The 20,348-nt window shown below is 49.9% G+C and overlaps 2 protein-coding genes across 2 annotated transcripts in view; one reads left to right on the top strand and one right to left on the bottom strand.

The window, feature by feature from the left end:
- Nucleotides 1-2,940: 2,940 nt before the first annotated feature.
- NKX1-1 (NK1 homeobox 1) lies at nt 2,941-8,264 on the top strand (the record flags this gene model as incomplete). Its single annotated transcript, XM_083862496.1, has 2 exons — nt 2,941-3,358; nt 7,492-8,264. The coding sequence occupies 2 exons, from the start codon at nt 2,941-2,943 to the stop codon at nt 8,262-8,264; spliced, it is 1,191 nt and encodes a 396-aa protein (XP_083718622.1).
- A 9,297-nt stretch (nt 8,265-17,561) lies between these two features.
- The window catches only part of UVSSA (UV stimulated scaffold protein A), a 44,278-nt gene continuing 41,491 nt past the window's right edge, over nt 17,562-20,348 (bottom strand). The window contains exon 13 of the mRNA XM_083860825.1: nt 17,562-18,477. Within this exon, the coding sequence (XP_083716951.1) occupies nt 18,384-18,477 (94 nt within the window). The 3' untranslated portion in view covers nt 17,562-18,383. The remainder of the gene's footprint in view (nt 18,478-20,348) is intronic.

Genomic DNA, 20,348 nt, shown 5'->3' with positions numbered 1-20,348 from the left:
GTGAGTCCCTATTTATTTCGGAGAAGGAAACGTGTCCGTGGGAGTTTTCCTCGGCAGGGAGAGGGATCCGGGCCCAAAATACGGGGGGACCTGGCTGTGCACGGAGCCGGTGTGGGGGAGCCCTGCCCGCCCCTCGCCCCAGCCCCTCTGGCCAGGACAGGACAGGGCAGGGCAGGACAGGACAGGGCAGGGCAGGGCAGGACAGGACAGGGCAGGGCAGGACAGCGTCACTCGGAGCAGAGTCAGGACAGGCTGTTGCTCGTCCATCCCGCACGGAAAATGGAAAGAGAGGAGGACGGGACCGGTCACCCGGGCCGAGCACCGGCGCGATATTACATGTCACAACTCATCTAGGGGCCCAGAATCAGCGCTAACTTTGCGGTGAACAGATAACCAGAGATGGCAGATGGATGGAGATTGCACAAATGAGGCTCTAATTGACAATCAATTGTGATTAGGAGCAATAGAACATCTTTATAACACTCGCTTTAAAGCGCCAACAAACAAAAGCGCCGTGCGGGCTCGGGGGGCGGCGGGACGGGGCTCCGGGCCGGGGGGATGTGGCTGTCGGTGCCCGGTGTCCCTGGAGCCGCCGGGGCCAGCAGGAGGGTCCTGGGTTCTGGGCGCTCCCCAGGGATGCGGCTGCTCCCGTGAATTGGTGCTGATGTGGCCGCTCCGGGTTCCGCCCGCCTGGGAACGGCCCCTGCCCGAGCACGGGAGTCAATTAGAATTAGGATTTTATTTTTTCTTCTAAGAGGCAGTGACCCAGAGAATAAAATATATTCCTATCACCGCTAGCCCCAAATAACTGCATTCTTTCTACACCTCAAAAAAAAAAAAAAAAAAAAAAAAAAAAAAAAAAAAAAAAAAGGTACAAATAGTACAAATACAGTCGAGTACGGCAGCGAATCTGACACAGCCGAGTCACTGGCATCCACCTAAAACACCGTCTATTTTTCATAAATGATATCCCAGCGCCGCGGGCAAGAGTAATGTGTAATGTGAGGAAAAATTATCCGAAAGAAAAGACGGGACCAGACCAGAGGCACGGCCGGGGGAGGAGGAGGAAGGAAAAAGGAGCTGTTAACAAACAAACAAACAAACAAACCAACAAACCCCCGGTGCGGCTCCGTGTGAGTGTGCGGTGCACACGCGGATTAAAACTTGGCTCTCGCTGTGTGTTGGTGCAGCCCCTTGGTGGGGTCAGGACAGGGGAGAGGTAATTACCCACACACCATCACAGATTATACATACCATTCCAACCCGGGAGGTGATTTATAATTTAAAGATAAAGCATAATAAAGTCATAAAAGAGAAAGGACACTGTTGTGGTGTCTGATTAAAATCTAAGGGCTGCTGTATAATATATGAGCGGGGGCTGTTGTGGGCTCGGCTCAGCGGGACTCCCCTGGGCCCAGCCCGCTGATGGACTAATCATGTCCAAGACCTACCAAAATTACAAGCTGATTGTTTTACCCATTATTTCTCCCAACTTTTAATTTCTGCTTTCTAAAGGATCATTGCCCGCGGTAATTGCAAAGGACCTGTCCTTGTATGTGTCACCAGCCTCAAAGACAAAAAAAAATCTAATTTTCCTTTTATGCTTTCTCTATTTTCCTACCGCCCCCCCCCTTTTTTTTTTTTTTTTTTTTTTTTTTTCCCCTGGCAGCTAATTCAAACTGAGTAGCGACTGGAGCGTCCAAAACAAGAATGAAATTGATATGACCAAAGAACACACAACTATACACGAAAGGGAAGGAAATTAGGTAGGGGATGGGAAAACGTGTTATATAATTCACTGACAATTTTATTCCTGTGTCTTAATTTTCCACTGTTAAAGCCGTTTTTAATGAGAGAGTAATTTTCGAAAGTGGAACTTGGGTCTGGCTATACCTTTAATCCTCGCATGGGAGGGAATAGAGCGAGGGAATAGACCTATTCTCCCAGTTACTCAGGATTTATTTATCGTCGTGTTTTGTCTTGTGCCGTTTAAACATATTAATTTTCTCCTGGCACTTTCTTGGCACTTACATTTGAGATTTAATTTTAATTAATTGGCTAAGGAGGAGAAAGAAGCCTGTGAGGGTGTGTGTGTCCGCGGACAGAAGCTTCGCTCCAACCGCTAAACCTCTGTCCAGAATTTTCTCCTTTTGTTCTAATTTAATAAAGCCAGCAGGGAAGGGAAACAGGTGCTGGGGGTGACACCTCTGAGCCCCCCCACACACACACACATAATCCCCTTTTGATCACCTAACTCCACTATTAGCGATGGAAGACCTTAAGTTCCCCATTTCTGTGTATAATATCTTCTTTATATTGATCCCGCAATTATTTAAAAGAAAGCGTCATCTCCTCCCACTTCTCCAAATAAGGCTATTTAGATGCTTTCCAGATGAGTGGAGGTGTGCTGAAACAGAGCTGACAGCCAAGTATATCACAGCCAACGCCATCCTTCATTCGCTCTCTCCCTGCGCGCCCCCCTCCCCCCGGAACGCGCTTCCAGCGTGTCTCTCTCCCAGCGATGAAGATTACAGACTATTATGGGCAAGGGATTAATTTGTAGCCAATTACAATCCAGTGCTAAATATGAATGCATAAATAAGATACAGCCTTGCCTCTGTGTGTGTGTGTGAGCGGGAGAGAAGGGAGAGGGGGGGCCCGGGAGCGCCTGGCAGCCCGGCGAGGATGGTGAGAAGGAAGAAGGAGCAGCTGAGTGGAGGCTCCGAGCCGAGCATCACCCTGTGACTCCCTGCCTCCCCCGGAGCTCCCGGCGCCCGGAGCCAGCGCAGCCCCGGGGAGCTGAAGGCAGCGCCTCGTCCTGAGCCGGGAGCGGAGCCGGGGAGGAGTTTCCACATCAACTTCTCCGGAGGAAGGAGGGGGAGAGCGAGAGGGGAGGGCAGGGGGGAGAAGTTGCAACCGAGAGGGGCTCTGCGAGGAGTCATGAATGCGAGCAGAGACAAGGTCGGTGACATCTCCATCCCGGCAGCGGCGGCCGCGGCGGTGACAGCCCCCGGCATCGGCGGGGAAGGGATGGAGAGCCGCGGGGAGCAGCTGCCGCTCTACTGCCCCGCCAGCCGGGACAGGCAGGGGGACGGCCAGAGCAACACCCCCGGACAAGAGGGGGCAGTGGCCGCGCTGCCCTTGGTGCACAGAACCACCTCCTTCTCCGTGCTCGACATCCTGGACCCTAACAAGTTCAACAGCAAGCGGCGGCCGTGCGCGGGCTTGTACAAATCGCCGGGGACCGAGTTCACTCTGGGGGCGGAGGATAAGCCCGAGGACTCAGGGACGGAGCTGGCCGAGCAAAAGGCTCTCGCCGAAGATTTCGACGCGTGCAAGAAGCCCGCAGAGCTGATCAGTAAGTAGGTCTGGGGGCTCGGAGCCCCTCCGAGCCGGGGCTGCCCCGTGTTCCCCCAGCAGGGTCTGGCATGCTGTGACATCCCCTCCTTCCCTGACATCCCCTCCTTCCCTGACATCCCATCCTTCCCCCTGGGGGCCGGGGCGCTGCGGGCAGCCGCCTCCGGGGAAGGACAAACGCGCCCTGCGCTGCTGCTGCTGGATGTAGGGAGGTAGAAGGAATTCCGCGTTAGGTGGAGGGATGGCGAGGGGGGAGCCGGGCGCATCCTCCCGGGACAGGCCGGAGCTGGCGGCGGGTCCCGGGGCTCAGGAGGAGCCGGGCGGGACACCCGGAGCTGTTGGTGCTCTGCCCCGCCCGGGAGCGGCAGGATGAGCCCAGGAATCCCGGCCTGGCTGCGCTGGGGAGGAACCAGGAACCCGCCATCCTCATCCTCCTCCTCCTCCTCCTCCTGGCAGGGACGGCCAGCGCTGCCCGCGGGCTCCGGCTCGGGAAAACTTGGGAGCGGCTCCTCCGGCTTTGGAGGGCCGGACCCAGGGCCCCGAGGCTGCAAAACCCTCCCTGGGCACCCCCACCTCCCCTGGGCCCCCCAACCCAGGCGTTCATGACTTTGTGTCTCTCCCCAGCCCCGGACCCCCCTCCCGTCCTCCCCCCGCCCGTTGCTCTGGGCGACAGATTCAATTTTCTCTCTCCCCTTGGCTTTTTTAGGACAAATCAGACTAATTGTGACAAAATGCTGGTTATCTCTGGAAAAACAATTAAATTCCTTCGATTACATTTAAGGTAAAATGTGCTTAGCAGCGTAAAGAGGCTGGATAATGGGGAAAATCGCCCCAGAGTGGCATGTAGGACTGCTCGGATCGATATCCTATTATCGAATTGTGCATATCTCTTTCAAGCACCTTGCAAACTCTTCCCTAACATCTAAATTATAGGGTCAAAATTCGGATAATTACTCGATTAAAACCTATTACACTTATTAGGGCTCGCTATTGATCGGGAATTGCATTCGACCCGAGCTCTAGATTGCTTTTTCTTTCTGGGTCCGAATATCCCAACTTTGTCACCTCTAAACACCGCGGCTCCGGGATCGCGGGGCTTCCCGGGGAAAGGCGGTCCTTGTGGGAAATATCTATAGTTATTCCATGTCCAGGGAGGGGGAAAAGAGGCAGCGAGCTGCAGGGGATAAACTTCTCGGCTTGGGAGAAATAATTTCTCTGTGTCTGGGGCGAGAGAAAAGGACTCGGGGGTTTCCAACCCGCCAGAGCGGGACTCTGACAAGTAAAATTAGGCAGCGACAGAGGTCTGGAATCTGCTCCAGCCCGAGCCGTGAAGCATTTTTCATCTGTAAAGCAAAAGCTGGAACGGGGCACTAATAGAATTCAAAAGCGATTTTTAAAAGCAGCGCGGAGCTGCGGTGATTATTCCTCCAAACTCATCTGACTTTGGTCATATTAAATAGATCTGGGCGATCAGAAAGACTGACGAGGTTAACCTATCGCTAATCTCACACTTTTATCTCCCGACAAGGAGAGAAATGCGGCTCCATCTGTTCTCTCACAATAAATACCTTTGGAGGCATCGCGGGTTCGCTTTCCCCGCTGACGAGTCCCCCGGGCAGCCCAGACACGGATCCCCTCGGGCACAGCGCCTTGATGTCCTGGCAGCGGCCGGGGATGGACCTGGGACTGCTCGGAAATCACGAAATTTAATTCTTCTCTTCCCCCGTCATAATTAATATTATTTCAACAATATTTAATCTAGGAGAGGGGTTCAAAAAGTACCAACCGCTCCGAAAAATGCAAAGGCTTTTTGGCCAAAGGAGAGTGAAAACAGCTCTCCTCACTTGCCGCTCGTAAAACTATTTTAACGTTAAAAATAACAGTTCAAACTCCCTATTAAATTATCATTTAACCTATTCCAGAAACAAAAAAATAAGCCTGGCGTCCAATTCCGTCGCCAGTTCGATTCGCTTTGCATTTTTTTTTTGTCTTAATTTTTTTTAATTGACCAACGGCTGTGATTCCCTAGACGGAAAATAAACTCCAGAAGTGCTGGCTGCAGGTTCCCGGCCCGGTCCGTGTGTTGGTGCTGGGGCTGCGCTCAGCCCCGGCTCTGCCCCGCAGGAACAGCCACTCGCACATTTTATAAATCGTTGCTGCAAAAAAATGACGCCCCGCAATTTCTAGCGGGTCCTACAGGTTGCAGACGCTCGTCTGCGCTCGCTGGGTCGGGCTGGGGGAAAACAGGCTCGGTTTTCTCCTCTTGGGCGGAGATCGCCCGTGTTTGCCTCGCTCCGACCTGAGCAGAAAGATGGAAAAGGTTCTTAATGAACCCTGAGTTATTAAGAGATATTTTCGGGGTGAAAAGGACAACAATACTCTGCCCGTATTTCTCCTCCCGAACCAGCCGTATCTGAAATCAGCGCGCTGAACAAAACACACTTTTAAAACCACCCCTAATTTCACAAGCGGGAGTTAAAGGGTCCGGCGGGAGGATACGGAGCAAATTGAGGTTTGTTCAGGTCTGGGGGGGATTAAAAACAACCCAACTGCGGCCGGGATAGGGGTGACAGAGCAGCGATTCATTTCCCATTTGCGGATCTCGGTTAAACAAGTTAAAGGAGTCTGTGATTGGGGTTCCCGGAGCTTCAGCCCCGGTGCAGAAGTGAGAGGGGGGAAGTTCAGGAGTGTCTGAAAGGACGGTACTGACCCCGACCTGTCCCTGGGGCCTCTCCCGGCCCCGGCCCGCGGGGAGGGTCCCCTCTGGTTCCCCTCTGGGCCCGGCCGGGATGGGGAGGAGCCGCTTCTCGGAAAATGCGATTTGTTTTCAGGCTTCATAATGACAGAATCGTCAGCACAAGTCCAATAGCCTTAAATATCGGATAATTACCCTGTTCTCCGATGGAGACCCGTTAATTGGAGCGTAATATAAACCCAAATAAATTAAATGACCGTTAACTAGTTTGTACATTGCACAAAATGAGTTTAATTAAGTTTGTATCTGCTCTGCTAATCGATACAAGTATTTACTCCACTTTAATACTTCCATCTCGGGAAAGTGACAAGAGGTCAAAGCCGACGCAGGAAGGGTTAAAAATGCCAGAGCAAAACCCAGCAAATCACCCATCGATTCGGAGACTTCCGTCACTGAAATAGTTGGAGGCGCTTTGACATCCCCGCTGCCCGTTCCCCGGGCTCGGCCCGGGCAGGGGCTTCTCCCCGGCCGCCCCTCGGCCCTGCCAGGGCTCCACTGCCCCTCTGGGCACCCCGGGGATCCTCTCTCTCCCTGCCGCCCTCCTAAAGGCTTTTCCAGCGCCGGGTGTTTGCTGGGCGCGCTGGGGGCCGTGGGGAGAGGGGCACATCCCCTATCCCGGCACATCCCCAATCCCGGCACATCCCCTGTCCCGGCACATCCCCAATCCCGGCACATCCCCAATCCCGGCACATCCCCAATCCCGGCACATCCCCTATCCCGGCACATCCCCTATCCCGGCACATCCCCTGTCCCGGCACATCCCCTGTCCCGGCACATCCCCTGTCCCGGCACATCCCCTATCCCGGCACATCCCTTATCCCGGCACATCCCTTATCCCGGCACATCCCCTATCCCGGCACATCCCCTATCCCGGCACATCCCCTGTCCCGGCACATCCCCTATCCCGGCACATCCCCTGTCCCGGCACATCCCCTATCCCGGCACATCCCTTATCCCGGCCACATCCCTTATCCCGGCCACATCCCGGTACCAGCTCTTGCCGAGGAGGTGATTCTGAAGGGGCAGCGCTGGCACAGCCGGGCCGGGCGGGACAGCCCCTTCCCGGCCGTGGGGCTGCAATTCCCAGCGCCTTTCCCAGCGCTTCTGCCCAGCCCAGCCCAGCCCTGGCTCAGGGGCCGGAGGGGCCGAGGGGGCGGGAGGAGGGGCTGCCTGGGCACTCCTGTCCCAGGGGCGGCGGGGACAGCCCGGGCACTCCCGTCCCAGGGGCAGGGGGGACAGCGGGAGGGCGAACCCCCGGGCTGTCTGTGGGTTTCCCCGCTGTCCCTCGGCCCGGGGCAGCACCGGCGGGGCCGGGGCGGGCTGGGCGGGGTCGGGCCGGGCTGTGGCGAGCCCTAACAGCGGCTGTGGCTTGTCCGCAGAGGACGGGGAGCTCTACAAGGCCGAGGAGTGCGACCTGGACTACGGCAGCCGGGCGAGCCGCAGCCCCGACAGCGAGCCGCCGGACGAGGAGGAGCTGTGCAGCGAGGAGAGCGGCAGCACCGGCGGCTCCGGCCCCGCGGCGCCCGGAGAGGCCGAGCCGGGCCCGCTCCGAGCCGAACCCGCCGAGGGGGGGCTGGTCCCGGCCCCGGCGCCCCCCCCGCCGCCCGCCCCGCCCGTGGGGGCCCCGCCCGGGCCGCAGGCCAAGCCCAAGAGGAAGCGGACGGGCTCGGACTCCAAGTCGGGCAAGCCCCGGCGGGCGCGGACAGCCTTCACCTACGAGCAGCTGGTGGCGCTGGAAAACAAGTTCAAATCCACGCGGTACCTGTCGGTCTGCGAGCGCCTCAACCTGGCGCTGTCGCTCAGCCTGACCGAGACGCAGGTGAAGATCTGGTTCCAGAACCGGCGCACCAAGTGGAAGAAGCAGAACCCGGGCGCGGACACCAGCGCGCCCACGGGCGGGGGAGGCGGCGGCGGGGCCGGGGCCGGGCTGGGCGGGGGGGCCCTGCCCGGGGGGCTCAGCCCGCTCAGCCCCTCGCCGCCCATGGGCGCCCCGCTCTCCATGCACGGCCCCGGCAGCTACGCCGGGCACCCGGCCGGGGGGCTGGTCTGCGCCGCACAGCTGCCCTTCCTGCCCAGCCCCGCCGTCCTCTCGCCCTTCGTCCTGGGCTCCCAGACTTACGGCGCCCCGGCTTTCTACACCCCGCACCTATAAGCGCCACGCTCCTTCCTCCTCCTCCTCACTCCCCGCCGCCCCCCGAGGATCGCCCCGCAGCCGGGAGGGGAAACCACGAACCCACCGGGGGAAGGGCAGCCCCGAGTTCCTGCCACCCCCGGGGGGTGAGAGGAGCGCCCAGGGGCTCCCGGGAGCTTCCCCCGCCCTCGGGCCTTTCTACGACCCTTTTTGTACGCGACGTGTCCGGACTGCGCTGCTGAGGGGAGGAGGAGGAGAGACCTTCCTCCCTCCCCCGTGTACATACGAGTAGATGTAAATCATCGTTCCCTGTATTTTTTATTTTCACCGTCCCTCGTTGCTATGTGGGTTTTGATTATTATTATTATTATTATTATTATTATTATTTCCCTTTGTTTTTATTCTGGTCTGGCCACTAGCGAAAGACTTTAAAAGAATAAAAAAGATTATGTACCCCTTTGAGTCTCAGGGTAAACCGGAGAACGATCGGTCCTGTCCCCGGGCACTGCAGAGGCCCAGGGGCCGCTCCCCGCCGTGACCCCCCGGGGACGGGGGATGTTCTTTACAAGCCTCACTTGTCCATCGAGCCCCGAGCGGGGCCGCCCCGGGGCTGCAGGGCTGGGGTTTTTTTACCTTAATAATTTCTGTATATTTCTGCTTGTTACAAAAAAGAAAGAAAGAAAGAAAAAAAAAAAGTTTTAACTTTATAATTAATGTATAAGACGAGGGAGTAATGAGCAAGAGGTGATGAAGAGAGCACTTTGTTTGCTGAACACTTTAAATCAATCAATAAACTCTAAAGAAACGGCGCTTTCCGCGGTGGCGAGTCCCCGGTTTTCGGGTGGATCTTTGTCAGACAAGTTTCCTCTGGAAAACGCCTGCCCCAAGAGACGCTCGGAGGGATGTCTTGCATCATCCTTTTTCTTTTCGTTTACTCTGAGAGCGTATTTCTTATACGCAAATCAACTTTATTCTTCTTGTACGAGGGAGGGTATTTCCCTTCTTAGTTTTCTTGTTTGCATTTTCTTAATCGGCCTCGCCGATTTGTGCAATATTACGGACAAAAATATTATCATATATAGAGGGAATCCGACAACTCTGCCATGTTTCCGACGACGGGAAGTCCGATATTTTGGATTTATGTAAATTTAATACATCAGCTCTTTCATTCAGATTCCATAACTTTAAAAAATAAAATATTCTTTTCATGGCCGTTCTGCTGATTACTTTTAAATTCGTGTCAAAGTTGGTCTTGTATAATACTTTTTTTTTTTCTACTTTCAAAGAAAAAGTTTATTACCGCCGTGAGCAGCCCGAGGTGGCCCCGCCGGCCCAGCAGCTCCGGGCCCGCTGCCCCAGGGACGCTGTTACCCCTTTTCTCCACTCCCTGTGTGACTCCAAAACTCACACCGGGGAAGAGGTTTAATTTCCCACTAATTTTTGGTGGGTTTGTCTGGGATTTTTTGTTTGTTTGTTTGGGTTTTATTGTTTGTTTTGTGGGTTGTTTTTTTGTTTGTTTTGTTTTGTTTTCCCCTTGGGTGCAGTTCTAAGAAGTCGGTATTTTCCGGAGGGATTTTTGGGCAGCAGAGCATCCCCTTCCTCTCGGCCCCCGCCTCCACATCACTGCCCGGGGGTACCAGGGTGTCCCGGCTCCTTCCCCTGCTCCCTCCCGGTGCCCCCAGCCCGGCTCCGATCTGGGGCTCTGCACGGCCGGGGCTCCACAGCCGCACCCCACTCCCTCACACCCGCTCTAGAATGGAATAAAGTGTTTCAGCCCTCCCGTGGAAATAAAATCCGCCGCGACCGCCGATTTTGGAGACCAGGGGGGAGTGGGGACGGCTGCACGCTGCAGACCCCGCAGGGTGTGTGGTTCCCGCTGCGCGGGTGCAGCAGCCTGAGGGAGCCGCCGGAGGATGCGGGATGCTCCAGGTAACGCGGGATGCTCCAGGTGATGCGAGATGCTCCAGGTGATGCGGGATGCCCCAGGTAACGTGGGATGCCCCAGGTAACGCGGGATGCTCCAGGTAACGCGGGATGCTCCAGGTAACGTGGGATGCTCTAGGTGATGCGGGATGCTCCAGATAACGCGGGATGCTCCAGGTAACGCGGGATGCTCCAGGTGATGCGGGATGCTCCAGGCGACGCGGGATGCTCCGGGTTCTCACTCCCCCGCGTGCAGGAGGCGACAAGCACCACAAGTCTCTGACCAGACTCATTTGCATTTGTGGAAATAAGAACTTTTAACATGAAAGGTGTTCCGAAGTAAATTTTCGGGGAAAATAGGACAAATAGTAATGCTTGGAGTACTGCTCTGCACAGCTCTTACTGGGACAAGAAAACCGGCCAAAGCGGGAAATGGGCACTGAGGAGATCGTCTCACACTATGCCATCGTGCACCAGGTTTGAGTAAGTGCCACCAGCAGCCAAACTGTTAGCTCAGGTGAGGCATGACACAGCTGAATAAAGAGATAATTCAAACCCTGTCTGCACTCCGGGAGCTCAAAGCAGTTCCCTGCCAGTGGAAAATAATTTGGCTCCAACAGGAGCTGCCCAGAGCTTCAGAGTGCACGATTCCCCTACTCCAGGCTGGTAAGTGTCCTGCCAGTGAAACCTGTTCATGTGAGCATTATTACTCACAGCTGCTGGATGAAGGAGTCAGTTAGCCTGAGATTCCCGGTCATTAAATGCAATTTAACAAGGCTTCTCACATTTTATGGCAGTGCTGAAAGCAGAGCTGCAGGTATCTTTCTCAGCATAGTTTAGGAAGTTATTGATAACCCTTGCTCCAATGCCTCATCCAGAGGTCTGAGATCATAAAATTCTAGAGCAAAACTGCACAGGCTCAACTTTAGTGTGTGTCTTCCCCAGCGTGCAGCACCTGCAGTGCTGTAGGGCACTTTACACTCTGCTCACAGGTACTGTCTCTGTCCAGAGGGCATTTGGAGCACCAACACTAAAGAGCCAGCTCAGATATTGCTCCCTGGACCAAACCTCTGCAGCTGGCTTGTGGTGTTGGATCAGAGTGTGTGGGTAAAAACTCGACAATGAGAAGTGTGATGGTGTCGACACAGGGCAGCTGTTGAGGAACATCTCAGGTGTGAGTGCTCAGCCCCTGGTGTGCTAAAGCAAAATGCTCTCACCTGTCTGAGCCTCCCAACTCCATCCCCCGTGTTCCTGCCCGCTGACACACTGGCTCTGCAGGAGAGTCAAATGCTTTGATGAAGCATTTGAGGCTATCCCATTAACAGAGTCACAGAAAGCCCCCAAAGTGACCCCCCAGCAAGGCCCAAAATCCAATTCCCGTGTGGTGCCTGTCTGATGTCCCTGCTGCCCTGCACACCATGCCCAGTGCTCCTGCACAGGGCTCTTGGAGCTCATTTTCCATGGATTATCAGCAAGCCCTGGAACAGAGCAAGTAGAACACACTGACTGAGGGGATGATGGTTATGACACAAGCGCGAGGTGTTTGCTCTGGTTCATTCTGTCGAATTATTTTGTTAATTACTTTGTTATTCATTCATAAAATGTAGCGTTAGGGGATTCAGAACACAGAACACATCCAAGGGGACACTGAGCAAAGCATTTACCAGAGGACAGTCTCAGCTCTGACAGACTGAGCAGCACATTCAAAACCTGATTCAGTGTGTTCAAGTGACATCTTTGGAATGTACCAGAAATTATCTGGGCCACCAGCATATTTTTGGACTAATTCCCATGAAATCAATGTTAAATTGAAGGATGCAAACCCGTATTAGTAAGAAAAGATTCAGCTATTAATTGCATCTTACTGTTGTTCACTCCGTGAATGACTGAGGTTAAAAAAGGAAACTGCATCTATTTTACTTCATACACTTCAGCTTACACTGAACAAGTTTCAGTTGTTCAGTAAAATGTCTTATAATCAACAGGAAAAAGCACATAAATACACAGACATGTTCCAAACAACTGAGAGAGAATTGAAAATATTTTGAAATATTTTTTGTTATTGATTTCACTCAGCAGCTAATGATGTTTCACAAAATCATTGCAAACCAGTTCTGCACTCTCACTTGCAAAAATTCCTTGGGTTGTTTCCACTTGAGCAGGGTGCAGTAAATCACTTTTTTTAATTCTTAGAGGTTTTTTACATGTATTTCAGACCTTCTGTTTCAGACCAAACTCAGTCATGTTACATGTTCCCAGTCTTACATTACACAAGTGAAATGTTAAAAATAAAGCTTTGACTGTATAAACTTAAATCCATTTCCCAAAAGTACACAATGATGTCTGCTTGTAGTTTGCTATTTTAACAAATATCCATTAGTTCCTGTATTACATGACAAAATAATTCTGCTCAGTTGAATTTAAATACTCAAAGGAAAACTATTTTACAGTGTCTGGGCATTTCTGGCCTTCAGGTTCTGTTTCAAAGATAACCAAGTAAGTACAGTTGTTGTAGAGCCTTCCTTAAGCAAATAAAAGAAAGATTTTTTTTTTTCTGATATTGGAAGATTTTCCGGACTCCGGGAGGTAAACCAAGGTAGAGAACAGAGTGACACTGGGGGGGAGTGAAGGAGACAGGCAAGTAAACAAAGAGGACCCTAATCAGTTTGTGGCTCAAAGTGGGCTCACATAAATGGTTTACATAAACCAAATTCTTCTCTGTCTGGTGGGGTTCTTTACTTCTTTCCCTCTCGCTCACACACTCGTGTTCTGTGCCACAGGCTCTCGCTAAACACACATCTCAGCTGGACAGAATGGGGGCTGTCACAGTGAAAACAACCCTGACAGGAGAAGAACCTTTTCTTCTTTCCTGATGCTGTCTGACAGAGATGTGATTTCATAATGCAGAATAAGCTTTAAAACAGGCTATTACAGCCTTGGAAAGCTACAGGTTTCTGCCCACTCAGGAGAAATCCTGTTGATGCTGGAAATCCTATGGATGCACCCTGTATTGATAGAGAAGCAGCCAGAACACAGAGCATGGCCAGAACATAAAATCTGGACATGAAGGGTCAGGCAATATCTGTACGTGATTTACTAATTTATTCCTATGATGTGACACACATTCAGGTAGCTAAAAGCAGCCAGGTCCACCTGAAATGATACTTTTTTTTAGAATACATCTTCTAGATTTTCTTCTCTGCAATGACACAAACCAGAAACACTTTACAGTGACAATGAAGGAGAGATGACACCACAGCAAAGAACTGAAATATTGTCACAGTAACATTCATGTGGGGTGATGGTTTACACAGCAAATATTCACCCCTTTAGGTAAACTGCTGCTTTTTCAAGAGAAGCAAAATAATTCTACTAAACTTAGTACAAATAAATCAATTATGGCTCTTTTTCTTTCTTAATTTTTTTTTTCTCTGTAACCACACACATACATTACAAGAACTCATCCTGCACATATAGAGACTCTTTTCCACGTTTTCACTGTAACACAGGTAGAGTGACAAGTTTATTTCCTGTTCCTTGGTTCCCAAAGTCTGCAGGAGGGGAGGAGAAGTGCAGGAAGAGAGCATTTGAACAAGTTGCTGGTTGGGCTCCTCCAACTCCTTGTGTTGACCGGGAGTTCATCGCACCAAGCTGCACTCTCTGTGACCTGTTAAATGTTTTGAGAGTTGTGATTAAGGATGCTCTTTGGGACTTCAAGCAGCAGCACTGTGCCTTGTAGGGGTGATTTGAAGTGAAATACTGTGTTTGCCTTGAGCACGCTCTGCAGCACACCTGATCACACTCACCTCTGCTGCCTCTGCTCCAGCACTGGGGAAAATAAACACTTGTGCACATGTGGAAGCAGCATTTAATTTCTGCCCTAGTGAAACTGTGTGGCAGACTCTCCTGGTGGTGCTGTTAGCCTTCAGCTGCCAAAAATACTATTACAAAAATTCAAAGATATTCAAAAGCAATTTCCAAACCAGTAGGATCATATATTATATTTCTATATACCTTTTACAGGGCATGAGGATAACAGTAGCTCCATAATGGCATTATAAATACAGCAAATTAATAGTGGATGCAATGCCAGCACCTTGTCATTATGCAAATTGGAATGTCATCAGAAATGGTTATTCAACAACTCCTTTTAAAGTAACCAGAAGCCTAACACTGCTCATTACATCTAAACTAATTAGCACCACATTTTAAAAAATTTAGTAAGATTTTCCTTAACCCCCCCAACAGAGAGGATTCCTCATGATAATGGCAAAACACAGGAGCATTTGGCACAGGAGAGCTGGGTTTTTGCCCAGGCACTGGCAGGTAGAAAAGCAAGGGGAAGTCTACAAAGAAAGCCAAATGATATTTCAGTCACAGACATTTAGAGATGGAGAAAGAGATTGTGCTGACATAAGTCTAGCTCAGTTTGCCCAGGCTCTGGTGCAGCCAGTCACCAGCACAAACACCCCATGCCCTCATCCCAGCATGGCAGAACCTGCTCCCCCACCACTCCCCTGAGCTGGCAGGGCATTTAGGCTCTGTATTCCCCACACCCAGCTGAGAGGAAAGGCTCAGCAAGGACATGAATCTTTCTCCACTCAATCAGCTTTGAAGAAGAGGAGGGAAAACATCAACTCAGAAAAATGAGCAATTAAGGGATCTTTCTCTTTCCTTCAGGGACAGCATCTGACTCCCACACCTGGAAGAACAAATTTATCCCACAGGTCACAATTTGTCCAGCTGCCAGGCAGCCCAAGCTCTCAGCCACATGTACTTTCTAAGGGATGTGCTAAGTTTTGGGATCTTTAGCATCTCTCCCAGCTGAAGGGGTGAGGACGTGCTGCTGGATGGGGAGGGTTCAGACTGGTCTGATCTAGGCTGCTGCTTTGAGGCTTTTCCTCTTTCTTAATTCCTTTAGTTAGAGGATTTTGTAATAGGACCATTATCACATCCAGTAAGACATGTTCTGAGAGCTCTGGATGTACCAGCAGGATCTAATTTTTCTCATTACCCTCTCAGCACCTTTGTAGTCCTCCTTGTGTCCATCCCCCGCCCCAGCAGGTGCCCAAGCTCTGCCCCGATGTGGCACAGCTGCAGCACCTTGGCTCAGGCTGCCATGAAAACAGCTAAGCTGGGAGAGACCTACCAGGAGCTTTCCCCCAAACCCTCCCACTGGTTGCAGGAAGGTGCATTTCAGTGGAGTCTCTTGCCTGAGCTGTGGTGTTGGTGCTGGGCTGTTCTTGGCTTTATAGCTGACTTGGCTCCAGACCTGCCTTTTATCTTGGGGGTACTTCAGGAAACTGGTGGCTGACTGTTCCTATTGCCAAGATTGTCTTCTTGTTTGGGGGTGTGTGCTGGTGCCCTTGTCAGAAAGGGCATTGCCCTTATTTTCATCTTCAGCTCCTGGCTTACCTCTCCCTGACACCTCAACTCTCTCCTCTGTTTTTTCTTTCTCACCTGGCTATGGATTAACTTCCCTCTGCACTCCTAGCACCATTGAGTCTTCCTCGGGCACTGCTTGGGGCAGAACTTGATTGTTTGCAGATACAAATTCAAGTGTTATTTTCACCCAGGAGCAGAATGACATTACCTGTTTTGGGTATATTTAAATGCAGCTGTCCCTGCATCCTAGAACAGACATAGGGAGAAATTGCTCTGCAGAAGTTACCAGAGTAACACCCTTCTCTCTGGCTTTGGTGTCCATGGGGTCCTGAGGGCTGATCTGCTGATCTCTGAGGAAGCTCTCTCCTGAATCCATGAAGTTCAGTGGTGTTTTTCCTGGCATGGAATAAGCATGCAGATCCAGCCCTCCTCTGCCCCAGTCTGGGGACTGTAATCTGCAGAGATCTTTTACTCTCTGTCTAGTTTCCTACATGAAGCAGTTTTAGCTCCACAGCGGTTCAATTCCAGCTCCCACAGGGAAACAGGTGATGTGAGCTGTCTCCCACCAGCTCTCCTGCATTTATGTTGCTGGTGGCTTGGGCTGTCCCCTGAGCCAGGACATGGGACTGTCACCTCTAAGGCTGAGAAGGGACCTGGACTCCACATCCTGAACGTGTGCTCCAGTGAGAGAGCTGTTAATGCATGACAATTACCACTGCTTATTCAAAAGCGGCGACTCTGCTGAAGGTGTGAGCTCGGGGTGGGTGAGGCACTCCAAAAAGCTTTAAATGGCCGATTTTTATCATTTAAGTACTGCTGTAACATCCTTACCTTTTCTGGTGCATAACCTACAGAGACACTCACATCAGCTCCGAGTAAAAGCATTAATGTGTCTAACAGCACTGGATAAGCTGCACCACAGCCAGGCATTTGCAGAGTGTGTGAGACCACCAGGTGGCCACCTGCCTCTGCAGTGTACTGTGACACACCTGATTTGTGTTTGTGCTGCCTGGGCTCCTGGGATTCAACACCTCTTGCTTCTGGATAGAGGCTCCTTACAACTATCAACACTCTTATCACCCATTTCCACAGCCACTTTAAATGGAACTGCTTTTTGTTTTCTACAAAACAGAGTTGGTTTCTTTGGTCTTTTTTTTTTTTTTTTTTCCAATAATGTCCACCTTGATTAACTGAAGCCTTTCCCAAACGTGCAAACTGTTCTGTGTGGCATCATCTACTGTCTGTGCAGACCTGCTTATAAGTCCCTACAAATAAATATTTTAACCATGATTTCTAGGAACTTTTTAGTGTTACAGTTTTCTACTAGAAACTTTCAGCCATACCCAGGTTGATAAAGCCACGCCTCAAGTGAGTTTAGAGAAAATGAATTCACAAGGGATTGTGCAAAAGATGAGTTTGGGCCCACCACCCTGCCCAGAAACCTCAGAGAGACGTGCTGAAGGATGGCTTTCATTCAAAAGCCCCGCTCACAAGGTCCATACCAAGCTCATTCATGTCACTAAATGCTTTGTATTTGAGTGCCAGACCATACATGCTGTGGTCTTTTTTTCTTTCCAGACTTTTCCCCAGGTGTAACTGTATGCTCAGGTAAGGATAACCATGGAGAAATCTGCTTACAGTTCTTATTTTTCCCACTGACACGACCCTGATTTGATTTTCTAACACCACCCTTCTGATACTCTAGATTTTCTTTACCCATAAAGGTGTATGAAATGTTGCAAGAGCACAATTGGTCACTGTTTCATTCTCTCTCCTTAAGCTTGACTATAGCCAGCAAACAAGTTTGGGAGATTTGTTTAAATACCCAGCCAAGAACTACAACCCACACTGGATCCAACTGCACATTAAAATCTCTCTGGAGTTGGAAGATTCCAGATGCTTGTGATTATATCTGGGTCCTTAGACACGCTCTGGGACTTTAGCCTGATGTAATTTTATCTGATCCAAGCAAGGCAGTTCACTTGTGCCACTAGTTCAGTGTGCCACTCGAATGATTTTTTTTTTTAAACCTCTTATTTTCACTTCATACTGGAGCTTTTTTGACAGCAGTTAAACTGGAGGACATTCTGTGTACATTACTATAGACTTCCCCAATGTGCTGTCCAGGAGCAGTTCTGAAAGATACTGGGATACCATCTCGGGAAGACAAGAACCAGGCCAGGATGATCTTTGCAATTTCAATTTTTCCATCTGTGCCACAGCTACCAAGACTGACGTAGCTCTTGGAATTCAGTTTGCAGAAATCAAACTCTACCCCATTCATCATCTGAAGGCATCAGTTGATTTGTATTTTTTTACTGTGTACCAAGGTGTTCATAGAGGTGCTGCAGAATCTGCTGTGCTGTTTGATGTGGCTCACTTTGTACAGTAGTAGGCTGAGAAAATGCTCTGTGCACTGCCATCCCTGGCAGCAATCAAATTGTTTTTAAGGTATCTTCTTCTCTGAAGAGATGAAAGTGGAGAAATTAAACATGTGTAAGGAGGTATAAATTACATGAGTCCTTTAGGATGGAAAAGAACCAAGCCCCAAAATCTGAACAGTTTACCCAAATTATGTACAAGTCATAAAACATTTCTATTTCATGTATATTTCAAATAATTATCAAAATTTTAAATGCATTCAATTCCACACTACCACATCTTTTCCAAAATTAATATTAATTTAAAATAAGTTAAACTTGGAAACAATTTCAAAATGACACCTGTAAAAATGTGCCTAGCAAAGTAGTGTAGTGTAAATACAAATATCTTTCATTAAGGGTTTTGCAGTTGCACTCCTGTAATAAGGAAGGGCAGAAGGTGACTGAAAATTTAATTCAGTGCATAGTTAAACTGGTTGGCAAACTTCTCGTGCTTCCTTTGGTCCACCTGGTTCATGGCTTTCATGACCCGTTTCATGGCACCTCTGAAAGAGAAACAAAACAATAATAACAGTTATGTTGAGTCTACTCAATCTCAGAGAACGTTTATGAATGTTGGGGAATTTGATTAATCACTACCAGGCTTCTGAGCATGGCATTGATGAGGCTGAACAAATTTGTCTTGTTAACTAAATTAGCTGCAGCAATATAAATAGTTTAATTCAGCAATGATTTTATTAACAGGAGTAAACAAATCCAAGTCCTTCAGTTTAATGGCTGTGTATTCCACCCTCCCAGCATCCTTACAGCCACATGGAACAAGTTTGATTTTCAAAAGCACCTAAGTCCTCTCAGGGAAAAAAAAAAAAAAACAAAACTAAAAAAACAAACCAAAACCAAAACCAAAACAAAACAAAACAAACAAACAAAAAATAAACAAACAAACAAAAAAACCCACACACACCAAAAAAACCACACTAAAAATATCTAACAAGACCTTAAAAAATTAACACTCAGAAACCCTTATGAAATCTAACCCTCAATCCAGAATGTTTTTGTGAGGGAAGGGTTTGCTGTTCATTTCATTTAGCAACTCATCAAGAACTGATTTAGCAACTTCCACAGGTTAGTAAAACTCCATTTCATCAGATGTGAGCTGAGTTAGACTGTTTTCCTCACAACAGCAGCATCCCCATCTCTGAGCAGCAGTTTTTATCCACAACTCTAGTTTATGAAGACGCCAGAGATTATTGTGTATCTGTACAGAGAGACAGGCTTCTGCTGCAGAAGTGCTCAGAGTTTAGCACAGGCAGGACAGTATGTCCAATACCTCATTCGTACATCCAATGGAAATGGGATCTCTGCTGCCTTGGGATGGGCAAGCACCTGAGCCCTCTGCATCTCCTCTGTGCAGGAGAAGCTCTGGAACATTCTTCAGTTTGAAAAGGAAGTGAAGGAATGAACTCCAGAGCTGGTAAGCTCTCTGGTGCTCCCAAATCCAGTGAGGATCCTCTCAGAAATCCTCTGTGTCTCCCTGTTGGTGCTCTGTTGACTGCCATTGCCTCCTCCGAGTAAAGATGTGCCCAGAGATTTCTCCAGGGAGGGACTGAAATGCTTCTGAGCTGGGTAATTAAGACACCTGCACTTTTCTCCCATCCACAAACTTTTGAATGAAGATCACACAACTAAGATATTGGGGGTGAGGAAAATGATGCCTGGACAGCATGATCAGGAGATTGTCATAAAAGACAAAAAGAGACCAAGCCTCTATATCCTCCAGCTGGTAAGGCAGAGGAATGGGTTCACAAATCTAGAGGAGTAAGAATCAGTCAGGAAAATGTTCAGTTGTGAACACCTGCCCCCTCAGAAACTTAAAGCAGCTGTTGTGCAGAGCTGAGGGCACCCTGCCTCAGGAATTGTGTTCCTCACTGGATTCTAAAGTTCCAAATTTTACTGGTTACTCTGGATGCCTCTGGCCCAAAAGCTCAGCTATCTGAGGCTGATATTTGCAGGTGTTCTCAGCTGTCACCCTGCCTATGAAGGGTGTTATCTCCTAACACATCTCCAGGTAAACACCTGGGTGCTCTGCTGATGTGGGAGGTAGAGCAGCTACAGGCTTGGTTTGAGGGACTGTGTCCCATTCAAAAACAGGGCACTGACTGATGTCTCTTTTGATTTCTACAAGTTTGGCAAGTTCCATCACACAACTAGATGGTTTCAAGGCTCATGCTGTTAAGACTCTACATTGCCACAGTCTGCCTTTATCATATCTGAAGATGTTTCAAGCTGTGCAGGAAAATGAAGATAAGACATGCACCTGGGCAGCATTCCTCAGCCTCTTTTAGGATCAGTCCCTATATAGTATTCCAGCTCTGCTTCCAGGGTTATCTCCAAAAAACAAGCTGATTTCTGGTTT

Source organism: Zosterops lateralis, assembly GCF_965231275.1.
Source record: "Zosterops lateralis genome assembly, chromosome: 5".
Classification (NCBI taxonomy): Eukaryota; Metazoa; Chordata; class Aves; order Passeriformes; family Zosteropidae; genus Zosterops; species Zosterops lateralis.
Note: the sequence above shows the minus strand (reverse complement) of the source record. Positions and strands in the feature narration are given on the sequence as shown.